The sequence below is a fragment of the Anomaloglossus baeobatrachus genome, chromosome 5 (genome assembly GCF_048569485.1).
Source record: "Anomaloglossus baeobatrachus isolate aAnoBae1 chromosome 5, aAnoBae1.hap1, whole genome shotgun sequence".
NCBI lineage: Eukaryota > Metazoa > Chordata > Amphibia > Anura > Aromobatidae > Anomaloglossus > Anomaloglossus baeobatrachus.
This window is the reverse complement of record NC_134357.1, coordinates 56,798,923-56,824,439: the sequence shown is the minus strand read 5'-3', so window position 1 is coordinate 56,824,439 and position 25,517 is coordinate 56,798,923. Positions and strand designations below refer to the sequence as shown.

Sequence of the window (25,517 nt, the reverse complement as noted above, 5' to 3'; positions counted from 1 at the left end):
CTTTTGCTCCATATAAGATCTTCACAGTTTACAGCTCCTTTCTCTTTTCTTAAAAAAAAAAAAAAAAAAAGTTGCATCATAAAAAAAAATTCTATCCCCAACTAAACAATTTCACTCTGAACATGAAAGTGAATTGGATAATGGAGAAGAGCAATACAAAAATTACTATAGAGGTTGATGGCTATATATATAAATCTAATAACAAATACTGTTGTAACCAAACTAACATCTAAAGTAAAGGGGTTGAATTGTAATTGAAACCCATTTTCAAATACTCCATTGGGGAATTCTGAGTTCTTTGATATCCTCATCTATTAAGCTGTGTGGAGGTCACTACAAAGCGTCTTTAATGTCAAATCATGCACTATAACCCAATGATTTCAAAGGTCATCATGTAATGCTTCATTTCTCCTGTGGTGGCGCTGAAGGTGAACTCATACGCCCTGTTATTTGCTTACCATTGAGAAAGCATCTAACAAAAAATGATTAGTCTAAGGCGGGCTTTGCACGCTGCGACATCGGTAACAATGTGTTACCGATGCTGCAGCGATAGTCCCGCCCCCGTCGCACGTTCGATATATAGTGAAAGCTGCCGTAGCGATTATTATCGCTACGGCAGCTTTACACGCACATACCTGCCGTGCGACGTCCCTCTGGCCGGCGACCCGCCTCCTTCCTTAGGGGGCGGGTCGTGCGGCGTCACAGTGACGTCACACGGCAGGCGGCCAATTGAAGTGGAGGGGCGGAGATGAGCAGGATGTAAACATCCCGCCCACCTCCGTCCTTCTCATTGCAGCCGGGAGGCAGGTAAGGTGAAGTTCCTTGCTCCTGCAGCTTCACACACAGCGATGTGTGCGGCCGCAGGAACGAGGAACTACATCGTACCTGTCGCTCCCCCGGCATTATGGAAATGTCGGAGGCTGCAGCGATGATACGATGACGACGATTTTGCGCTCGTTCATCGTATCATCTAGGATTTACACACTACGACATCGCAAGTGACGCCGGATGTGCGTCACTTTCGATTTGACCCCACCGACATCGCACCTGCGATGTCGTAGTGTGCAAAGCCCGCCTAAGGCAGACCAGAACGTTACAAATACTGGATGAGACATGATGGAGACTTACTCGAGATAGATGTAATGCTGGGTATGGTGGAATACCAGACAGACAAAAGGGTGGTGGTGGGGGGGGAAACCCTGTCTCTAGGGAAGGGGGAAGATGGTGACCCCTGGTAATACCTACAGCTGGTTCGTGGCTCCCCTAACGTCCCTAGATGATTGGTTCTGCACCTCTACGACAATCAGGATACCTAGGCCTTGGCTGCCCCTGAAATAGGCCCTAGGTAGTGACTGGATGAGACGTGTACTAGTCAACGCCATTAAAGGGGTGGTTCACCCATATTTTTTATTGTCTAGATCGATATTATATTGAGAAACAATGTTTCTCTCAAATACCTTGTGTTGGCAATAGTGCCTATGAGAGGCGCTATTGCAGACCGCTGTTCCCCGCTCTGGTGACATTACGTCAAGTGCCGCTCACGTCACACCCGTGCAGCCGGCTGCATTCTTCAAGACTCACTGAGCTGTGAGCGGTGTTTCACCGCTTGTAACAGCACAGCACGTCTCCTTCTCCCTCCTCCCTCACAGCAGAATTCTGCAAGCAAGAGACCCGCTGAGCTGTGAGGGAGGGGGGAGGATTGAGGAGGGAGGGGGGAGCAGGAAGCAGATGGGCTGTCACAAGCAGTGAAAAACACCGCTCACAGCTCAGTGAGTCTGGAAGAATGCAGCCTGCTGCACGGATGTGACGTATGCGGCACTTGACGTGACGTCACCAGAGCGGGGAACAGCAGTCTGCAATAGCGCCTCTCACAGGCACTATTGCCAACACAAGGTATTTGAGAGAAACATTGTTTCTCAATATAATATCGATCTGGACAATAAAAAAAATATGGGTGAACTACCCCTTTAAGACCTAAAGAATACAAAGGGAAAACAAATAGGGGAAAGTGTTGTGACAGGAGATTTCAAGCTGACTGCTTGCAATCTGGACAGCATAAGAGTAAACTCTATAACCGGTGACAAGCCAAGGGGAAATGAAGGTATAAATACACTCAACACTCAGTGGTTGGGAAAAGGATTTACAGTTAAACTGCCAATATATGCGCAGGGTCCAAAAGGGAAAGAGTTAGCCCTACCAGGGAACATACATAGAACTCCATTCACACCGAGGAAGAAAGAATAGAATATCAAGGAGCAGTTTGTGCAATCATGTCGCGGGCGGAGGAGGGGACGCTGCGCTCTCCCTCTGCTCAGGTCTGGCTGCCGCCGCTGCAGCGGCCTCTGCTGCTCGGTGGCTCGAGCGATGTGCCGGATCCCGGGGACTCGAGCGACGCTCCTCGCCCGTGAGTGAAAAGGGGGGGGCTTGGTTTAGGGGATTTATTGTCCGTGACGCCACCCACGGTTGTGGTGATTGTGTGGACACCACCGCTGCTCTGTATGGGGATCCCGGGAGTGATGGTATGGAGCAGCTAGATGTGGGCCCTCCCCTCCGTGGGTAGGGGGGTTGTTGGTCCCGGGGCCCGATGATGGAGAGTTAGGATGGTTGGCAGGCGGGTTATGGGGCCTGTTGAGGTGCAGGGGCGCAGGGGCAGCGCTGTGCCGCACGGCACGGAGGTACTCACTCAGCCCAAGGATGATGACACAGTTCACGGTAAACAAGCGGCTGGTTGGACGGCTCCCTCGGACGGCTGCAGTGTTGATGTTCCCTGCAAGTTAGCGGTGACTGTCTCTTTCCTGCACCTAAATACGGTTGTTGGTAGCGATGGATTCCCACCGGTAACCCGCTCCCCAGCTTGGATATGAGCCGAAGGAGCCCCTCTTTTGCCCGCAGGTGCTGGCCCTGAGAAACTGGTGCCTTGGCGGTGGCGGTGTCTCCAACATGGTTGGACGGTTGCCTTCAATCGGGACTTTGGCTGTTGGGAGACCCAGGAGGTCCCCTTCACTGACGGATTTGGCAAATTCACGGCGACTCCTAGCCTTGCCGGGATCCGAAAGGCCCCTGCCAATGGTGCTGGCTTCTCTTCGTATACCGCTCCGGTACCGCCGGGCCACCACCCGTCCACTGTCCTTTCGGCAACCTCCGATCAGCCTCTCCTGCAAACGGTCACCGCCGTCTGCCAACCTTGCTGTCTCAGTCCGGGGCACACACCCGGACCAACTTCAGGCTTACTCAACTGTCACTTTCTCTTCCACCTTTACTCCTCTCACTTGCTCCTCTACCACTTCCTTCTCACTTCAAACCTAATCTAATCTGCCTGGTTTTCCCGCCTCCAGAACTGTGTACTCCTCGGTGGGCGGAGCCAACCGCCTGGCCCACCCCCTGGTGTGGATATCAGCCCCTGGAGGAAGGCAACAAGGGTTTTGTGTTCTGACCTTGGTGTTCCTGCAGGAAATGTGGGGTGTGTGGTGGTGTCATGACCTGTGACCCCTGGCTTGCCCAGGGCGTCACAATCACATGCAGTGATCTCCTGCAGCCGGACACCACAAGGTTGTTTGTCAATCGTGAGTGACACACCCATGACAATAGGTGAATTTATTCAAGTGAAATAGAATTCAACTCGAAATTTTACAAAAAATCCATATTCTCCAGAACATGGACTTTTTATAATTTGCTGGCTTCCATTCTACAGATACATAATCGGTTGGCAAAAGGTTAAAAACAAAAAAAATTAATACCACGCCACTCACCTCTCTGTCCAACTAACACCCATGGGTCTACGGCACCTCTACCTACTGCGCCGCACACTGAAACTGTGATATTAGAACGTGCATGCGAAAGAATTTCCAAAGCCTATTCATGGTCGATATACCGACATGCGTGTTGTAAGATCGCAACGTTGTGATATTAGTATGTGCACCATGGCCTTCTGACATAAAGTCCTGACCTAGCGTATAGAGGGGATTCAGTGTGCTGTGGGGATAAGAAGAGACACAGAGGACAGTATGGAGGACAGTGAGCAGCAGAGGTGATCGAAAAAGTGAGCGGTGGGGTTAGTATTAGTTGTTTTTCTATCTATATATATAATTGCCTTATTCTGTCTGTCTGTCTGTCTTGCTCCAAAATTGTGTCCTTACCGTGACATGTCCTTACGGTGACAAACAGCGGATTGGCCGCTGGCCTCGCCATGGCCCTGCCCCCCGCACGGATTGGCCGCTCGCCTCGGCTCCTCCCCCCCGCACGGATTGGCCGCTCGCCTCGGCCTGGCCCCGCCCTCCGCATGGATTGGCCGCTCGCCCCGGCCCTCCGCACGCATCGCCAGACATAACCTTGCGCTGCTGGGATCGTGACGGAGCCGGTGAATGCTGGTAACCATTATACATATCGGGTAACTAAGGTCCCTTAGTTACCCGATGTGTATCATAGTTACCAGTGTACACCGGCTCCGTCATGATCCTAGCAGCGCCAGACATAACCTTGCGCTGCTGGGATTGTGACGGAGCCGGTGAACGCTGGTAACCATTATACACATCGGGTAACTAAGGTCCCTTAGTTACCCGATGTGTATCATAGTTATCAGCATACACCGGCTCCGTCACGATCCCAGCAGCTCCAGACACAACCTTGCGCTGCTGGGATCGTGACGGAGCCGGTGAACGCTGGTAACCATTATACACATCGGGCAACTAAGGTCCCTTAGTTACCCGATGGGTATCATAGTTACCAGCGTACACCGGCTCCCGGTACACATGTGCAGGAAGCCGGCATTATACTCCTCTCCCCCCAGGACTACTCCTCCTATTATAGTCCTCCTATTATACTCCTCTCTGAGTATAATAGGAGAACTATTATAGCATGGGGGATGGAGCACGATGGGGAGTGCGCAGCATGGGGGATGGAGCACGATGGGGTGCGCAGCATGGGTGATGTAGCACGATGGGGAGTGTGCAGCATGGGGGATGGAGCACGATGGGGGGTGCGCAGCATGGGGGATGGAGCACGATGGGGGGTGCGCAGCATGGGGGATGGAGCACGATGGGGGGTGCACAGCATGGGGGTTGGAGCACGATGGGGAGTGCACAGCATGGAGGATGGAGCACAATGGGGAGTGCGCAGCATGGGGGATGGAGCACGATGGGGAGTGCGCAGCATGGGGGATGGAGCACGATGGGGAGTGTGCAGCATGGGGGATGGAGCACGATGGGGGTGCGCAGCATGGGGGATGGAGCACGATGGGGGGTGCGCAGCATGGGGGATGGAGCACGATGGGGGGTGCGCAGCATGGGGGATGGAGCACGATGGGGGGTGCGCAGCATGGGGTATGGAGCACGATGGGGAGTGCGCAGCATGGAAGATGGAGCACGATGGGGAGTGCGCAGCATGGGCGATGGAGCATGATGGGGGGTGAGCAGCATAGGGGATGGAGCACAATGGGGGGTGCGCAGCATGGGGGATGGAGCACGATTGGGGTGCGCAGCATGGGGGATGGAGCACGATGGGGGTGCGCAGCATGGGGGATGGAGCACGATGGGGAGTGCGCAGCATGGGGGATGGAGCACGATGGGGAGTGCGCAGCATGGGGGATGGAGCACGATGGGGGTGCACACCTCCCCCCAAAACACACACACACCGCCACACGCACACCGCACAACACACCACACACACTGGGAACCACAAACACCGCCATACACAGACACCCACAAACACAGACAACGCCGCACACACACAACACCCAACACACAAACACCGCAGCATACACAAATATACGCACATACCGCGCAACACACACACATTGCACAAAACATACCTCCCCCAAAACACACACACGCACCCCACACCCACACAAACCGTGCAACACACACACACAACGCTACAGACACACAGTGCTCTACAAACAACGCAACACACAAACATCACCGCTCTCACCCCCTGCCACACCCAGACAACACCCAGAACATGTACAGCGCCCTACACAAACACTTGGTAACTACACACAACAACATCTATATATATATAACAAAAATCATACATTAACTACACAATACGTAATTTCTAGAATACCCGATGCGTAGAATCCGGCCACCTTCTAGTATCTAATATTTATCTCCTGTCCCCAGGGCAGAATAAGGGACATTTAATTTGTGGAAAAATAAATTTGAATCAAATCAAATTTCCTGGTAAAATCTGGGTGATTTGGCTAGATGGCATCCCATCAGATCTGCTCATCTCAAAGACTTACGTATTGTGGATCTTTAGTTACCAGGAAGCTCAAAGTAACAAACGCTGTGAGTGAGATCTGACTGTCCACACCTCCCTGAAGACAAGGGTGAGAAAGTCATATTTAAAAATAAGTAAAATCTCATTGTTTAATTCATACAAAAGGCATAATCTATGGTACCATGGAGCCATTATGGGTCGGTCTTACCTGGAGCTCCTTGTGAAATATGCGGCCTACGTTTTGGAAGCAGCCGTCGTCCTGCTGCAGACCTTTCAGCCAAATAAGGGCTTCTGTAATATGTTGGTCATATATATAGATAAATTCCCGACCCAGAATATAGTTGAGCACTACAAATGCTGTCAGCCTGAAACAAGAAGCATACGAAAGGATGAAGAACATTGGCCAACAGTAAAATCTCATGGGCCACTGTTCATCATTTTCTATGCACCATTTTTCTAGATCAGAAATTATTCTAGCAGTGTTTTTTTATTTTTGTGTCTTATTAGTTAGTAAATTTTTGCCTTTTTTCTTTACTTATCTTTACTTAGTTTTGTGTTTTTTTTCTTTGACAATTTGGCCATGGTTTTTGTTATCCCAATGTCTTAGGCTATGTTCGCACGTTGCGTTTTTTTCCGCGTTTCTGCAGCGTTTTTAGCAGCAGCGTTTTTGCGCTAAAACGCATGCGTTTTTGATTGCCAGCAAAGTCTATGTGAAAAGCAGAATTCCTGTCTGCACTTTGCTTTTTTTTCTGCAGCGTTTAATTTGCATATTTGTGGTCAAAAACCATGCTGAAAAAGAAGCAGCATGTCAGTTGTTTTTGCCATTTCTGCAGCGTTTACTTAACATTGGAGTCAATGAGAAATGGCAAAACGCAACCAAAATCACAATTCCTGCGTTTTTCATGCTTTTTACCTGCTTTTCCACTGCGTTTTTGGCTCCAAAAACGCATGCTTTTCTGGACAAAATTTAATGGGTTCTAATGTTCCTTTGCACACACAATAACCGAAAATTTAAATGTTAAAAAATTAGAAACTTCACCTATTTTTCTGATAAAATGTGCATAACCACTATTTTATCATTAAAAGTGATAATTTCCCATATAGTTTTATTAAAAGTTAATTTTATACTTTTTTTCTCTTTTTTCATTCTTTTTGACTAATTCAACTTTATTTCTCAGTGTCTTGATCTCAAAAACGCATCTGCAGAAACGCAGGTGAAAACGCAGGTAAAAAGCGCTAAAAACGCACTAAAAACGCGGTAAAAACATATGCGTTTTTAACGCTAAAAAATGGTCAAAAGCCATTTGGTCAAAAACCAAGGAAGGAAAACGTGCAGAATAAACTGCAGGTACTCCGATGCAACGTGCGCACATAGCCTTAGCCTAATTTATCATTTACAACTTTTTAAAATAACAAAAAAAATTGTGTGCTAAAAGGCAACAAAGACCATAAGACAAAAAAAGCTAAATCACAAAAAAGAAAACGGGCCTCTTGTACCTATTCATTATTTGTATTTTATTTTAGACTTAGGCTTTAGGCTCACTTGTGTTGATGAATTTTGTATAAATTTAAAGATGCTTTTATATATATATATATATATATATATACATATATATTATATCTATCTATCTATATCTATATATATGTGTGTGTGTGTGTGTATATATATATATATATATATATATATAATCTTGCACCACCTGCACACGTTGATGATTTGGTGAGTTTTTTTTACCTAAGTATTTGTAACCCGAAACCAGGATGGGAAGAATCAGAGGAAAAAGATGATCGAAACACGGGCACCACATCTGTATTTATCACCCACTCCACGTTTTTGGTTGCAAATACTGAGGTAAAAAAAGTCTCCAATACTTAACGTGTGCACGTGCCCTTATAGTAAAAAGTTGCATATGACCCTTTAAAATGTGGTACGTATGTAGTCTTCAACTGTGCCCCAAATTTTAATTACACAGATTTTGTACACCAGTAGAGCACTGGAGTATTACTATGCAAATATGTTGTGACATTTTGAAAAATTACAAATGACGAATTAAGCTTAAACATCAGGAAAAGGGAAAAAAGCCCCACATAGTCAAACAGAAAAAATAAACAGAAGAAACCAAGGAAATGTAAGTTAAAAAAGACACCAAATGAAGTAATGGATATGAGGAGCAAAAAGAAAAAATTGCTATTAGAACCATGTTTGCTTTAGAAAAAAGCACAAAGACAAAGATAAATTGGCACTCGGTAATATATACAATATACTGTATATGTATCGCTTTGGGTTATGGGTACTTGGTCCCAGGCAGTGTATAACTGGGGAATGTCACTTTAGTGGCCGTTGCAAGCAGGGCCGGGCCCTAGAGGGTAGGTGATGTGACGGGTGTTGGAAGAAGGTAGGCCACACAAGGGTTGCAGTGTAACTAGGTTTTTACTCACTTTGGGTGGTCACTGGTCACCTGAGGCTGGCTGGTCTTAACCGCAGGTCCCCCTTCGTCCCAGTGCCAGTTTAGTGACCTGGTGGCTTCTTTTCCCTGCACCTGTCTTTGGTTGGTGGGTCCTCATGGCAAAGAGCGCTTGGGGGTCCCCTCCTGGTTGTCTTCTTCAGCAGTCCATATGAAGGTAGCATGAACCCTGTGGGGTTGGAGTCTGTAGTCCTGTCCCCGGTTCTCCCTTTGCTACTGAGTCCCAAACTTCAAGGTCCTTGATGGTCCCCTCACTGTGCAGATTTTATCAGGTCTGCCTGGAACTTTTACCTGACCTAGGATTCTGTACCCGGTTGTTGCGTAGTTCCAGGAGTACTCCACCGTACTCCACCGGCAACTAACTGCCTGGGCCCTCAGGTCACTGTTCACTCTGATCTGTCCGTCTGCTCACGTTCACTTCCACTGCAAGACTGTCTTCCTCTCCAATGTCTGACTGTCCACTGTCTGCCCATCCCACCTGGTCGTCTAGTGGACTGGAGTGGCTCCATCTCTAGGCGGCCATCTATTGGTCCAACCCTAGCCTTGTACCATTCTATGGGGGATGATTGGGGAAAACTGGGATTACCTGGAGTGTTTGGTGTTACCGGCACTGGTTTTCTGGGTCCCTAGGGGGTAGGCCTTGCATCTCGGTGGGGTTGCAGTACCTTGTAGCTCTCTGATGGCTTCAAGGGCACTGCATATATATATATACTGTATATACTGTATGAATGTGTGAATATATTTATCTTACCAAGTACTTCCAGATGGATCACTGTTCCCAAATGCACTGTAAGATCCATCCTGATGCTTATAATTCAGCTGATTTTGGAAACCTGTAAAGGAGAGGACATATTTTCATAGTGTTTACTTTAGTGTTTCATCAGAAAGAAATCACTCCATCCCCATTTATACAGAACATGTGCACTTCTACTATTAAAAGGATTGTCCCGTCCAAACAACCCATATTCATAAGGCCTATTAGAGCACATAGATGCCATTGAGGAGGGTAACGGCCTACGGAGGGCTCCTTCTATGTGCCACAACGGACACACTGTGGACAATTCAGAAAAGTAACCGATTACCATTATAATCTATGGTGATGCTCGGACGTCCGAGGACAGTCTGATCGTAACCACTGAGCCAAAAACCAGCGGTGGCAGTAGAGGTGAGTACAACCATGCCTCTAAGGCCGGCGTCACACTTGCGTTTGAAAAATCGGTCCGATTCTCATGCCTGAGGGTAGGATGAGCTCTGTCCGAGTGTTGATCCGTTTGCAATGCAATTGCAATGCGAGTCTGTGATTATTCTCATGATAGTAGTCCGTGAGCAATCCATATTCAATCCGTATGTGATCCGTTTTTTTTTCTCAGCAGCTATTAGCCATTACAATCATGTACAAGAGCATTTACAGTGTTCTCTGCTACATGATAGAATTGTATTTAGAAAAACGGATGTCACTAGGATGGTCCGTGTGCCGTCCGTGTGACATCCGTTTTTCTCTCGCACCCATGGACTTGCATTGGAGAGACTTGCGCGAGAAACTCTAGAAATTGCAGCATGCTGCAATTTTTTCCTCAGTCCGATTTGGACTGAGAAAAAAAAAGCAGATCGGAGCTGCCTCTTTGATTAACATTGGTCCGAGTGCAATGCGAGATTTTCTCACATTGCACTTGTGCGAGTCAATTGCAAGTGTGACGCCGGCCTAACACTGCACATTTATTAGCATGTTAGCATGCACCTGTGGGCGTGCTTACATGCTTAAGGGGCCAACTAGCCAAAGGAAGAAATGCCCTTGCGACTAGTCCCTGGCCTCATTAGCATGTCATAAAGGATCTTTAGAAATACTTTTTCTACAGATCTCTTTATCTATGGTACTAGATACAGGGACAGTTAGGCAGGGATTAGCAATATGCACCCAGAACTGCTCGTTGTACTGGGTGCATATTGCACCTGACAAGTTCACTTTAAAAAGTGTCGATATAGTGTAGATGCATCTGTAATAAATGTCCACAAAGGACACTACTCACCCACTTCCATATACCCGGTTGCTTTTTCCACAATCTCATCGGTCAGTTGCCCTGTGATACTCAAGAATTTCATAACAGCTATGACCGGTGCGAGAAATATCATATTCTGTTCTCCACAGCCGTAAGGCAGCAGCACAAGATTATTTAGGTTGCTTAGTGGCTTTCCCATAATATCACCTAGAAGAGAAACAAACCTAATAAATCCACAGGGTATTATATCACAGGAGCAGAAAAGTGGATGAGATTTTAAAATCATGAAAATTCGCAGCATAACCTCACCTGCTGGAGACGTAAAATCCGCAGCATAAACTGACCTGCTGGAGACGTAAAATCCGCAGCATAAACTGACCTGCTGGAGACGTAAAATCCGCAGCATAAACTGAGCTGCTGGAGATGTAAAATCCGCAGCATAAACTGACCTGCTGGAGATGTAAAATCCGCAGCATAAACTGACCTGCTGGAGATGTAAAATCCGCAGCATAACCTGACCTGCTGGAGTTGTAAAATCTGCAGATAAACTGACCTGCTGGAGATGTAAAATCCGCAGCATAAACTGACCTGCTGGAGATGTAAAATCCGCAGCATAAACTGACCTGCTGGAGATGTAAAATCCGCAGCATAAACTGACCTGCTGGAGATGTAAAATCCGCAGCATAACCTGACCTGCTGGAGATGTAAAATCCGCAGCATAAACTGACCTGCTGGAGATGTAAAATCCGCAGCATAAACTGACCTGCTGGAGATGTAAAATCCGCAGCATAAACTGACCTGCTGGAGATGTAAAATCCGCAGATAAACTGACCTGCTGGAGATGTAAAATCCGCAGCATAAACTGACCTGCTGGAGATGTAAAATCTGCAGATAAACTGACCTGCTGGAGATGTAAAATCCGCAGCAGAAACTGACCTGCTGGAGATGTAAAATCCGCAGCATAAACTGACCTGCTGGAGATGTAAAATCCGCAGCAGAAACTGACCTGCTGGAGATGTAAAATCCGCAGCATAAACTGACCAGCTGGAGACTGTAAAATCCGCAGCATAAACTGACCTGCTGGAGATGTAAAATCCGCAGCATAAACTGACCTGCTGGAGATGTAAAATCCGCAGCAGAAACTGACCTGCTGGAGATGTAAAATCTGCAGATAAACTGACCTGCTGGAGATGTAAAATCCGCAGCAGAAACTGACCTGCTGGAGATGTAAAATCCGCAGCATAAACTGACCTGCTGGAGATGTAAAATCCGCAGCAGAAACTGACCTGCTGGAGATGTAAAATCCGCAGCATAAACTGACCAGCTGGAGACTGTAAAATCCGCAGCATAAACTGACCTGCTGGAGATGTAAAATCCGCAGCATAAACTGACCTGCTGGAGATGTAAAATCCGCAGCAGAAACTGACCTGCTGGAGATGTAAAATCTGCAGATAAACTGACCTGCTGGAGATGTAAAATCCGCAGCACAGGAGGTGAATTTCTGCTGCAGTTTTTTTACCAAAGCGCGAGAATGTAATTTCTATATATCTCATTCATGTCGCTGCCACCATGATATGCAGCCGATATTCTCGTGACCGTGTGAAGTCCATAAAGATTTGGTTTGATGAGTTTGGTGTGATTAAATTAGATTCTTAACTACTATGTAATATATGACGCTTGAATTAATAAATGTCACCATGAGGGAGGTTTATGAAGCTGAGGTCAGTTGCACACAAGTGTATTTTATGTTCCGCCTATGGACTGGAATACCCAAACTTACAGCTTCATATTTGGGTTTGAGGCTGCATGTTCAGATCGGGAGACTTCCCGGCCTAGGGTCCACGTACCCCGTCGTGCCCTGGCCCCTGTACGGAGATGGCTCAAGGCCGCCGGCTGCCCTCCTCGGCAGATCTGTGCCCCTTGACACGATCCCCTGCGACCGGGGTTCCAGCTCCTACCAGGCCCAGACCAACGTCTGCCACCTAGTACAACAAGGAGCCCTGCTCCTGACCTCCTCTCTCCTTCACCTCCAACACAACACTCCTCGTGACCTCTCCTCTTGAGAGTCACCACTCAACTCATCTCACTTTTTCACTTTCCCCTACCAACCCCCCAAATGGGCGGCCCTATTCCCTTCAGGCCCCTCAATAGTGTGTCTGGTGGGTATGATGTAAAGTGTTCCTAGGGTTTTGACTGGCTCTGATCTTAGCAACACCAAAGAACAGGGATCCGTAACCAAGGAGGATTGTATAGTATGCAGAAGGGCAGATTGCACAATACCCTGTGATGACCTGATAGGCCAGGGCGTCACATATCCACTTCCTCTGTGCCACCCCGTGCCAGCAGCCGGCGCTGCTCGAGTCCGGACGTTCAGGGGTAGTGGCTCGAGGGTCTCCGGACCCGGGAGCCTCGCGGACACGCCGAGTGAAAAGGGGGAATGGACGTATATGTACGTATTAAGTTTGTGACGCCATCCACGGTGTGTGGTGAGGTAGGACACCACCGCTGCTGTTGCGGGCACCCGGGGGAGATGTTGTGCAGCAAACTGTTAATCCCTCCGTGGGCATGGATGGTGGCCCCGGGACCCAATCAATCCAATGCAGGGGGAAATGACGACCGCAGGGGGTGTTGGTGTACTCACTGTTGGAAACAAACACACGAGTCTCTGGTAAACCAAGGTAATGGTGGCCGGTGCCACGGCTGGCTGTATTCAGGGTCTCCCACCCGGCTGGTCGTCTCTATCCTTTTCCTGCCCTGTTTACTTAGAAAAGACTTCCCAGTATAAAACGTAGGAGTCCGCTCCCGGCTGGATGTGGCCTAAGGAGCCTTGCCCGTAAATGCTGGCCCGGGGCGGTGACCTCTTATCCCGAATCGGTGGGCTGTTGTCTTCTATGAGGGACTTTGGGTGGAACAGAACCTCTAGTGCTGGCCTCAGTCGGTTAATTAACCAGCTCTAGTCGATTCTGGTTTCTGGCTTCAGGGTCCGAGTACCCCCCTTTGTGCTACGGTTTCCGGGTTGGTTCCCCGTGTCGGTACCGGCGGGCTACAACCCTGACCCGGTCCACCTCGGTTCCACCGAGCCGTCTTCCCATCTCTTGCTGAAGGAGACCACTGTCTGCCTACTAGCCAGTGGCACCAGGGCTCCAACCCTGGCGCCGTTCAACTTGAACTCTTTCTCCTGCTGGGACTACACCTAGCCCCAGCTCCTCTCAACTTGAACTTCAACACTTTACTGTCTACTTTCCCGCCCTGAGCTGTCTAAACCCCTGGGTGGGTGTGCACCAATTGCCTGGCCATGCCCACTGCTGTGTCTATCTGTCCCTTAGGGGGTGACTAGCGTTTAATGGTTGGCTGAATGTTTCCTAAGTGTGGGAAGAGGTTTTGCAGGGGCCTATTTGTGACTACCTGGATTCTCCAGGGCGTCACACCTCGGTCTCCATTTATACTACGGACATCCACGTCATTTGGCTCTGCTCACTTCTCAGACCTTAGATCCGTCACCACTGCATGCTGGGCCCTATCTGATCTTCTAACAGGAAACCGTCTCTGTCCCTGCACCTTAGCCCCTACTACTCTGGGCTAGTCCCAAATATTATCTCTGTCTAACCCTACAGTCAGGCAAAATACAATCTAACATTACTAGCGCATGTCATAGTTCACAATACATGTTACAGTAAAACTGGTTTCTTCAAGGGGGAACATAGGCAGCATGTCCATCTTCTTACAAAAACATAGACAAGACAATCTAAAAATACACTAGTTATATCAAAAAGAATGAACCCGAGGATAAATCAGGAGTATTTTAAGACTGTTTAGTCTAACGACCCAATTAATTGAGCAGTTTTTGCCAGTGTTATGGCATAAAAGTGATGGAAATATAGCAAAATGTTTGTGCAACTTGTAGTTTGGCAACATTTTTGGGACATGGTGAGTTTTACACCACTCCTGCTCAGCCCGGGCACACACCTCTTAATGAATCAAGCAAAGGCCTGAAGTATATGGAGTTTCATGCCCTTTGTGGTGCGCTGAAATTTTGAAAGTTTTCAAAGTTTTTTAATGTAGAATTTTGGCATTAAAGCTTTGATGATCGGGGTCATTGCCTTCTTACCTGTTACAGTGACCTCTGCTGACTGTGATCCAAGCACAACGTTCTCGGGAAGGTCCAGTGGGATTGTCTGTGACTCTGGAATAAAACATTACAGGAACCTTAGAGAAGATCATTGGATCTATTGGCAGAGGATGAACTTCTCATATAAGTCAAAAAAGTCACATATTCATTAATCAGAGTGTTCAAATTAATGGAGGTAAGGGATAAGAATCCTGAAACAGCTGCCTACAGATGAGTGTCTTCCTTTTGGGGGAGATTCTGGTCTAGATCAACCCTAAAGCCATATTCAAACGTTGCAGAATATTTCCGCTGGGAATCTGGCCACAAATCTGCAAACAGAGTCCTCATGTGCTGGCCACAATATTTTGATGCAGATTTCACCCTATTCCATTATTAAGGATTAAACGGGGTAAAAACCGTAATGAAAATACCCTCAAGAACGAGCATGCTGCAGATGTGATATCGGTACCATGCTTTCATTTTCTTATGTTTTTTTTTTACTTGCAGCACATGGTAAATTGCTGCACATTTTCAGTGTCGTGTGTGTACATAGATTTTTCAAGGAGTCAGATATGGATTTATAATATATCTACCTACAGGAGGCACGAGAAAAGGTTTTTATTGCCTTTAAAACACCACTCTAGCGGGGGGAGTTTTTCAGTGCTGGAGCGGTTCTTTAAATATTAGTCCCCTGCCCCCTGTCATATGCTTCATCATTTTCGGCATTTTTTGGGAGCACTCTGGTCCTACGGTGCCATCTTGCACCCGTAATTTCTGAATGTCAGACATTACATTACAAACTCCCAATGCAAGTCTATGAGAGCCAAAATAAGGCAGAACGAGGCTTTCATAGACTTGTATGGCGTTGTGACCTCCAGCGCTCTCCATGAAACACTGGAGCTGCTGGCAGGTCACAAATCAGAGGAGAAAATGCTGGCGTGGTACTTCAAGGGAGAGATAATTTGCATATCTTTTTCCCAGGGAATATTGCGTGACCTGTCAGACTTCCTATTTACGCTGGCAATCTGGGGCTGAGAGAATCGGGCCAATTATGCTAATGACATTTGTTTCAAACTCTGCCAGAACGATTTGAGTGCCAATTTAGTGTAATCTGATTCTCTCAGATGAGAGATTTGGAGAACACTGTCAGGAGAAGGAGGAGAACAACATTTCTTCATCTTCTCCATTCTTTGAGTCCGCAGGAATTGGTCTGAAATCAGATGTCATCCAAGTGCAGTCCGATGAATTCCACACAAGCATAGAATTGAATGGGTGTGTGCCGTCTAATTTACACTGCCAATTGCAGCACTTTGTGCTTTTTTCATCATGCCGATTAGGCTAAAGAAAAAAGAACTGGTCAGCACTGCCCCATAGTATAACATTGAAGTGAGTGCTATTCGATAAAACATGAGATAGCCCTCGTCTGTGTTATTTGCTTATGTTAAAAAAAAAATCAGAGTAAATGGACTCAAAGCTCTCTAAGTAGCTACATGGCTACCTGTGCAGGTAGATGCAATCTCTGAAATACTACATCCTCAAGTGTTCCCTCTGAATGACCATTGGAGAATCACAAGATGCCCCCGATTCTTATGTTATGTAGGGAAATATTAATGTTGCAATATGGATACAGTAATCTCTCAATTATTTCATTATTTGTATGCAAGTATTTGTTCCATTTAACCTTAGACTTAAGCCTGCTTTACACACAGTGACATCGCGAGCACCCGCCCCCGTCGTTTGTGCGTCACGGGAAAATCGCTGCCCCTGGCACACAATATCGCGAGGACCCGTCACACATACTTACCTTCCTAACGACGTCGCATGTGGCCGGCCAACAGCCTCTTTTCTAAGAGGGCAGTTCGTGCGGCTTCACAGCGATGTCACACGGCAGGCGTCCAATAGAAGCGGAGGGGCGGAGAGCAGCCACATGGAAGTCACGCCCACCTCGTTGCCGGATGACGCAGGTACGGTGTTGTTTGTTGTTCCTGGGGTGTTACACATAGCGAACAACCTGCGTCCAGAATAAGGAACGACATTTGGGAAATGGACGACGTGTCAACAATCAACGATTTGGTGAGTATTTTGCATCGTCAGTGGTCGCTCGTACGTGTCACACGCAATGACGTCGCTAACGAGGCCGGATGTGCGTCACGAATTCCGTGACCCCAACGACATCTCGTTAGCGATGTCACTGCGTGTAAAGCCCCCTTTACACCTCATCACATTGTAATTGGATTTATACAGTGTAGGAAGAAAGTCAGCATAGACCACCCATCCTAGGAACCATAGCTCTCAAATATCATCTTCAGGGTATGTGCATATGTGCCGCCCCCACGCCAGCAGTCGCTGCTGCTCGGATCCGGATCACACAAGTCCTGTGGTAAACCAAGGTGATGGTGGCCGGCTGCCGCAGACGGGTGTTTCTGGTCCCACACCCGGGTTTGGTAGTCAAAGTATTTCTCCTCTGCACTGTTTTGTAAGTAGGACTGCCTGGTGTGTAACGCAGGAGTCCGCTCCAGGTCCTTTTGTTGGGAGCCGTGCCCGTCTGACGATGACCCTTGGGATCTACGGGCCCTGGCGGTTGCCCTATCCCTCTCGGTAGGTGGTTGTCTACTTTTCGGGACTTAGGTTGGGACAGGACCTATAATCCTGCCCTCAATTGGTTAATTAGTTAGGCCGTAGGTGCCAGTCCTGGCTTCAGGGTCCAAGTACTCCCTCTGTGCGTACGGTTTCCGGTCGGTTCTCCGGTGGCTGCACCGACGGGCTACAACCCTGTCCCGGTGCACTCTGGATCCCCGCAGCCGTCTTCCCGTCTCCTGCAGACTCTGGTTACCGTCTGCCGCCTAGCCAAGGTGTCAGGGCTCCGACCCTGGCACCTGTCAGATGCACCTCCACCCTGCACTTGACCTCTCACTTAACTGATCTCCATCTGTCTGTTTTCCCACCCCGGGCTGTCTAGACCCCTAGGTGGGCGTTTCCTAACCGCCTGGTCCCGCCCACTGGTGTGCCTGTTGCCCTGAGGGGGGGTGACTAGGGTTTCAGGTTAGCTGATGTAACCCTTTGGGGACTGGTGTTATGTGGGGGCTTAAATGTGCCTATACCTGGTTCTCCAGGGCGCTACACATACAGTGACTTTTTGCTGAATTTTCGGAGCAGAAACTGAGCAGGAATTCCCAGTTTTGAGGAGTTTGGAGATCTGCGGGACGATTTAGAGAGTTTCTGCTGCAAAAACTGCTCAAAAAACTATGAGCTCATAGCTTTATACTGTCCAAAAATGTAAAATATCAGATAATATAATATCCAAAATTACTTACCAAAAGCGCATAGCAGTAAACTGTGTGTTTTTTCCACTGGTACTCCATGTGACTGGGGAGACAAAAGATGCAGCATAACGACATGCGAGACCAAAGTGAGATGAACAACAAGCAATGAGGAAAAACTGACTACCGCTATATATGTGTTAAGGTGACATTAAAGATGAGCAAATCTTTGGAAGTTTGGTTCACTGGCAGCAATCCAACCGAACCTCCACTGGTTCGAAATAACTTATTGGCAGTTCGGGTCTCCACCCGCATACAGCCAGCCATAAGCAGATCACTTCTGGGGGAGAGGGGGCGGTGATTTTCCAAAAATTTTTTTTTTGCAGCACACTACATCTGATCACGCTGTAGTTACCCCCAGTGCGAGCCGATCAAACACTGCAAGCGGCTCACACTGGGCTGAGCACCGAGTGTACCCGAGCACAGCGATGCGTGCGTGAGTAGAGTTCGCACGTAACACATTCAAACTTCAAACCCAAACTCTGTTTTTTTAAGCCGGTGTTCGGTTCGAAAACCGAACCTCGGGTTTGCTCATCTCTAGTTGACATCATCAACAAATTGTATAGCACTAATATTTTACGGGTCTGCTTTTTTCAAAAACAGCACCACACTTTTCCATCATGTCTAATACTGCAGCTCAGCTCTACTACCGTAGGACTCACTCACACAAGCATATACATTGGAAGAGGGCTATATAATGTTTTATCGGATAGCCCTCGCTCCAAAGTTATAGTATGGGCCAGTGTCGACCTGCAATTTTTTCTCATACTGATTCAGCATGCTGCGATTGCACTGTATATCGGATGGCGCACACCCATACAAGTCTATGGGTGCGGCAAAGCACTCGGATGTCATTTAAGCATAGTCCGATGCATGCCAAGACGGGCAATGGAGAAGATGGACAAATTCTCCCTCTTTTCATCAGCTGTGCTCCAATTCTTGCATACCAGGGAATCGGTTCACAGTAAATGACGCTCTGATGAGAGTTTGAACCTAGTGTCATTTGCATGATCTATTCGATTCTTTTGCATGAGAACAAACGGCTGTGTGACCCCAGAATCAAAGGGAATGAGGCTCAACGGCAATACACAATATGACCCATGGACAAGTGTGAGGGTTTTTCTGAAAAAACGAATAAACAACAAGCCTAATCCTTATTTCTAATCTTATTAACCTCTCTAAATTTGACTATATAACTATATATTGATAACTGGAAAATTAGTATAAATATAACATTACGGCAAAATTACACTGTGCTAGTGTCATCTAAGCATAATGTGCTTACCTCAACTATAAGGCGCCTCTGGACAATATCAAACTGTCCTTTTGTAGGGACAATAGGCATCTGTCCATCACACAGATCACTAGTGTCCAACGCCTCAGTGCCTATGGTGATGTTAATAGAGCCTGTAATGTAAACATATGATAAATTAGTTGAAAATTCAGGAATTACGCAGGATGTTGTGTGTCATAAATAAAGTTACATAAAATAAAAAGAAATAGTCAGCAGCCACTAGAGGGAGCTCACTGCGTACACAGTTATACAGCTCTAATTATCACCTTACCACATTAGAATGAGAATAAATGTACTGGTCAGTAAATGTGGAAGAGGTTTAGAGGCTCAGCGGGTTCCACCCACGGTAAGTGTCAGATATGCTACATAACCCACATCTGTGTTTCACAGCAGCGGCCAGAGATGAGCTACTGATTGCTGCTGTTAACTATTTAGATGCTCCTGACAAAGGCAGTCAAGTGGAGCTATTGCCAGTTCATGCAGTCACCAGCTCCCATCGGTCCCCTGTGACATGTAATTAGGGTACCGATGGGTAACCAAGGAGGTTGAGGGCCATAGCTGTCATCTTGGTACTCCTGTTAAGCTCAGCCACATGCTAAACTCCAAAGAAGACCATGATTTTTTATCTGTACTGCATTCCTGCACTGTGGTTTTACAGTACAAAGTACAAGAGGTCAAACAAGGTTTAAGTCCCCTAAGGGAACAAAAAATAATGTAAAAGAAAAGTTTTAGAAATATAAAAAACAAAACACAACATATATGTTGTATTGCAGCATCTGTAAAATTCCAATCTATTAAAAGAAAAAATTGACTAATCCGCATGGTAAACACCTAATTGAAACAAATTGCTTTTTTTAAACCTCACCTACCTGAAAAAAGAAGGGAATTTTGTTTACTTACCGTAAATTCCTTTTCTTCTAGCTCCAATTGGGAGACCCAGACAATTGGGTGTATAGCTATGCCTCCGGAGGCCACACAAAGTATTACACTAAAAGTGTAAAGCCCCTCCCCTTCAGCCTATACACCCCCCGTGCTGCCACGGGCTCATCAGTTTTGGTGCAAAAGCCCGAAGGAGGAAAAAAATTATAAACTGGTTTAAAGTAAATTCAATCCGAAGGAATATCGGAGAACTGAAAGCATTTAACATGAACAACATGTGTATACAAAAACAGGGGCGGGTGCTGGGTCTCCCAATTGGAGCTAGAAGAAAAGGAATTTACGGTAAGTAAACAAAATTCCCTTCTTCTTTGTCGCCTCTTATTGGGAGACCCAGACAATTGGGACGTCCAAAAGCAGTCCCTGGGTGGGTAAATAATACCTCATAATAGAGCCGTAATGGCTCCGTCCTACAGGTGGGCAACTGCCGCCTGAAGGACTCGCCTACCTAGGCTGGCATCTGCCGAAGCATAGGTATGCACCTGATAGTGTTTCGTGAAAGTGTGCAGGCTCGACCAGGTAGCTGCCTGACACACCTGCTGAGCCGTAGCCTGGTGTCGCAAGGCCCAGGACGCTCCCACGGCCCTGGTAGAATGGGCCTTCAGTCCTGAGGGAACCGGAAGCCCCGAGGAACGGTAAGCTTCGAGAATTGGTTCCTTGATCCACCGAGCCAGGGTTGACTTGGAAGCTTGTGTCCCTTTACGCTGGCCAGCGACAAGGACAAAGAGTGCATCCGAGCGGCGCAGGGGCGCCGTACGAGAAATGTAGAGTCTGAGTGCTCTCACCAGATCTAACAAGTGCAAATCCTTTTCACATTGGTGAACTGGATGAGGACAAAACGAGGGTAAGGAGATGTCCTGATTGAGATGAAAAGGGGATACCACCTTAGGGAGGAATTCCGGAACCGGACGCAGAACCACCTTGTCCTGGTGAAACACCAGGAAAGGAGCTTTGCATGATAACGCTGCCAACTCAGACACTCTCCGAAGTGAGGTGACTGCTACTAGAAAAACCACTTTCTGCGAAAGGCGTGCGAGCGAAATATCCCTCATTGGCTCGAACGGTGGTTTCTGAAGAACCATCAGCACCCTGTTCAGATCCCAGGGTTCTAACGGACGCTTGTAAGGAGGGACGATGTGACAAACCCCTTGCAGGAACGTGCGTACCTGTGGGAGTCTGGCCAGGCGCTTCTGAAAAAACACAGAGAGCGCAGAGACTTGTCCCTTAAGGGAGCCTAGCGACAAACCCTTTTCCAATCCAGATTGAAGAAAGGACAGAAAAGTGGGCAAGGCAAATGGCCAGGGAGAAAACCCCTGAGCAGAGCACCACGACAGGAATATTTTCCACGTCCTGTGGTAGATCTTGGCGGACGTTGGTTTCCTAGCCTGTCTCATAGTGGCAATGACCTCTTGAGATAATCCTGAAGACGCTAGGATCCAGGACTCAATGGCCACACAGTCAGGTTGAGGGCCGCAGAATTCAGATGGAAAAACGGCCCTTGAGACAGCAAATCTGGTCGGTCTGGCAGTGCCCACGGTTGGCCGACCGTGAGATGCCACAGATCCGGGTACCACGACCTCCTCGGGCAGTCTGGAGCGACGAGGATGACGCGGCGGCAGTCGGCCCTGATCTTGCGTAACACTCTGGGCAACAGTGCCAGAGGAGGAAACACATAAGGAAGCCGAAACTGCGACCAATCCTGAACTAAGGCGTCTGCCGCCAGAGCTCTGTGATCTTGAGATCGAGCCATGAATGTTGGGACCTTGTTGTTGTGCCGTGACGCCATTAGGTCGACGTCCGGCATCCCCCAGCGGCAACAGATCTCCTGAAACACGTCCGGGTGAAGGGACCATTCCCCTGCGTCCATGCCCTGGCGACTGAGAAAGTCTGCTTCCCAGTTTTCTACGCCCGGGATGTGAACTGCGGATATGGTGGATGCTGTGGCTTCCACCCACAGCAGAATCCGCCGGACTTCCTGGAAGGCTTGCCGACTGCGTGTCCCACCTTGGTGGTTGATGTAAGCCACCGCTGTGGAGTTGTCCGACTGAATTCGGATCTGCTTGCCTTCCAGCCACTGCTGGAACGCTTTTAGGGCAAGATACACTGCCCTGATCTCCAGAACATTGATCTGAAGTGAGGACTCTTGCTGAGTCCACGTACCCTGAGCCCTGTGGTGGAGAAAAACTGCTCCCCACCCTGACAGACTCGCGTCCGTCGTGACCACCGCCCAGGATGGGGGTAGGAAGGATTTCCCCTTCGATAATGAGGTGGGAAGAAGCCACCACCGAAGGGAAGCTTTAGTTGCCTGAGAGAGGGAGACGTTCCTGTCTAGGGACGTCGGCATCCTGTCCCACTTGCGTAGGATGTCCCATTGAAGTGGAGGACCGCAACTACTGTAGCCATGACCTTGGTGAAAACCCTTGGGGCTGTCGCCAGGCCGAACGGCAGTGCCGCGAACTGAAGGTGTTCGTCTCCTATGGCGAAGCGCAAGAAGCGCTGATGCTCTGGAGCAATTGGTACGTGGAGATAAGCATCCTTGATATCGATCGATGCTAGGAAATCTCCTTGGGACATTGAGGCGATGACGGAGCGGAGGGATTCCATCCGGAACCGCCTGGTCCTTACGTGTTTGTTAAGCAGTTTTAGGTCCAAAACAGGACGGAAGGACCCGTCCTTCTTTGGAACCACAAACAGGTTGGAGTAGAAACCGTGACCCTGTTGCTGAAGAGGAACCGGGACCACCACTCCTTCTGCCTTCAGAATGCCCACCGCCTGCAGAAGAGCCTCGGCTCGCTCGGGAGGCGGAGATGTTCTGAAGCATCGAGTCGGAGGACGAGAGCTGAACTCTATCCTGTAACCGTGAGATAAAATGTCTCTCACCCAACGGTCTTTTACTTGTGGCAGCCAGGTGTCGCAAAAGCAGGAGAGCCTGCCACCGACCGAGGATGCGGTGTGAGGAGGCCGTAAGTCATGAGGAAGCCGCCTTAGTAGCGGCACCTCCGGCGGTCTTTTTAGGGCGTGATTTAGACCGCCATGCATCGGAGTTCCTCTGATCCTTCTGCGGCCTTTTGGACGAGGAGAATTGGGACCTGCCCGCACTCCGAAAGGACCGAAACCTCGACTGTCCCCTCCTCTGTTGGGGTGTTTTCGGTTTGGCCTGGGGTAAGGATGTTTCCTTTCCCTTGGATTGTTTGATGATTTCATCCAATCTCTCACCAAACAAACGGTCGCCAGAAAATGGCAATCCAGTTAAGCACTTTTTGGAAGCCGAATCTGCCTTCCATTCCCGCAGCCACAAGGCCCTGCGTATTGCCACCGAATTGTCGGCTGCAACCGCCGTACGGCTCGCAGAGTCCAGGACAGCATTAATAGCGTAGGACGCAAATGCCGACGTTTGAGAGGTTATGGACGCCACCTGCGGCGCAGACGTACGTGTGAGTGCGTCAATTTGCGCCTGACCTGCTGAGATAGCTTGGAGTGCCCATACGGCTGCGAATGCTGGAGCAAAAGACGCGCCGATAGCTTCATAGATGGATTTCAACCAGAGCTCCATCTGTCTGTCAGTGGCATCCTTGAGTGAAGCTCCATCTTCCACTGCAACTATGGATCTAGCCGCAAGTCTGGAGATTGGAGGATCCACCTTGGGACACTGAGTCCAGCCCTTGACCACGTCAGGGGGGAAAGGGTAACGTGTATCCTTAAGGCGCTTGGAAAAACGCTTATCTGGACAAGCTCGGTGTTTCTGGACTGCCTCTCTGAAGTCAGAGTGGTCCAGAAACATACTCTTTGTACGCTTGGGAAACCTGAAACGGAATTTCCCCTGCTGAGAGGCTGACTCCTCCACTGGAGGAGCTGAGGGAGAAATATCCAACATTTCATTGATGGACGCAATAAGATCATTCACTATGGCGTCCCCATCAGGAGTATTAAGGTTGAGAGCGGCTTCAGGATCAGAATCCTGATCAGCTACCTCCGCTTCATCATACAGAGAGTCCTCTCGCTGAGACCCTGAACATTGTGATGATGTCGAGGGGATATCATAGCGAGCTCGCTTAATCGGTCTGGGGCTGCGGTCCGTGTCAGAGACCTCACCCTGGGATCCATGAGACACCCCGGGAGGACATTGCTGTTCCAACTGAGGGGGACCAGGGGGCAATGATTCCACAGTGCCCCTGGCTTGAGATGCCGGCCTGGACTGCAAGGCTTGTAATATCTTAGCCATAGTCTCAGAAAGTCTTTCAGTAAAAACTGCAAACTCCGTCCCTGTCACCTGGACAGTGTTAACAGGTGGTTCTCCCTGGGCCACCCTTAGCAGAGGCTCCGGCTGAGAAAGTGCCACAGGGGCCGAGCATTGCACACAATGAGGGTCAGTGGAACCTGCCGGCAGTATAGCCGTACATGCTGCACAGGCAGCATAGTAAGTCTGTGCTTTGGCACCCTTGCTATTTGTGGACGACATGCTGTTGTCTCCTCTGAGCAATACAGGAGGGTATATAGACAAAAATCAACAGTGCACCATACAGTGTAAAGTATAGTCTATAATCATATAATCTATAAGTACACTTCTGCACTAGTGGGGCCAGCACCACAGGTGCTGCTTACCGCCTGCGCAAAGCGGTTGTGTGGGCACCAGAAATCCTGCCTGGGTCTCCCTGAGCTTGTCTCTCCTCTCCAGCGTTAGCAGAGCTGAGAGGAATGGCTGCCGGCGTCCTGAGGAGAGGAGGGAGCCGTGGACGTGACCCAGAAAAGTGCGGGAACTGGTGCCCCACTGTGCAGAGTGAGGGGGGTGGAGTATGCAAAGCATGCTCCAGCCCTCAGTGCTGCCGTCCTGTACAGCGTCCCGCCCTTCCCCTGATTGGCAGGGCTGGGGGCGGGAAGAAAACGAGACTAGGCCGCAAAAGCCGGGGACTCGAGTTATAAGCGCGGCCGCCGTATAAGCGCGGTCGGCGCGGAAGTCCCCGGCGCACTAACAGTCCCAGCCGCGCCGCAGTGATAACCATGGCAGCGGCGGTCAGCGCGGCAGTCCCCCTACACGAACACACTCAGCGACGCTGAAGTGTGTAATGGCACAAACGCAGTCAGCGCTGCTGTCCCCGGTGCACTAGCACACCCAGCAATGCTGGAGTGTTGCTGTGCGCGGTCCCCACGGGGACACAGAGTACCTCAAAGTAGCAGGGCCAT

The 25,517-nt window shown here is 48.7% G+C and overlaps 1 protein-coding gene across 1 annotated transcript in view; it reads right to left on the bottom strand.

Moving 5' to 3' along the window:
* The window catches only part of LOC142312624 (alpha-2-macroglobulin-like protein 1), an 89,688-nt gene that overhangs the window by 18,981 nt on the left and 45,190 nt on the right, over window positions 1-25,517 (bottom strand). The window contains exons 21-27 of the mRNA XM_075351619.1: window positions 19,392-19,513; window positions 18,101-18,152; window positions 14,787-14,861; window positions 10,709-10,885; window positions 9,433-9,514; window positions 6,425-6,581; window positions 6,239-6,313 (exon numbers count right to left, since the gene is read on the bottom strand). Of these exons, the coding sequence (XP_075207734.1) occupies window positions 6,239-6,313; window positions 6,425-6,581; window positions 9,433-9,514; window positions 10,709-10,885; window positions 14,787-14,861; window positions 18,101-18,152; window positions 19,392-19,513 (740 nt within the window). The remainder of the gene's footprint in view (window positions 1-6,238; window positions 6,314-6,424; window positions 6,582-9,432; window positions 9,515-10,708; window positions 10,886-14,786; window positions 14,862-18,100; window positions 18,153-19,391; window positions 19,514-25,517) is intronic.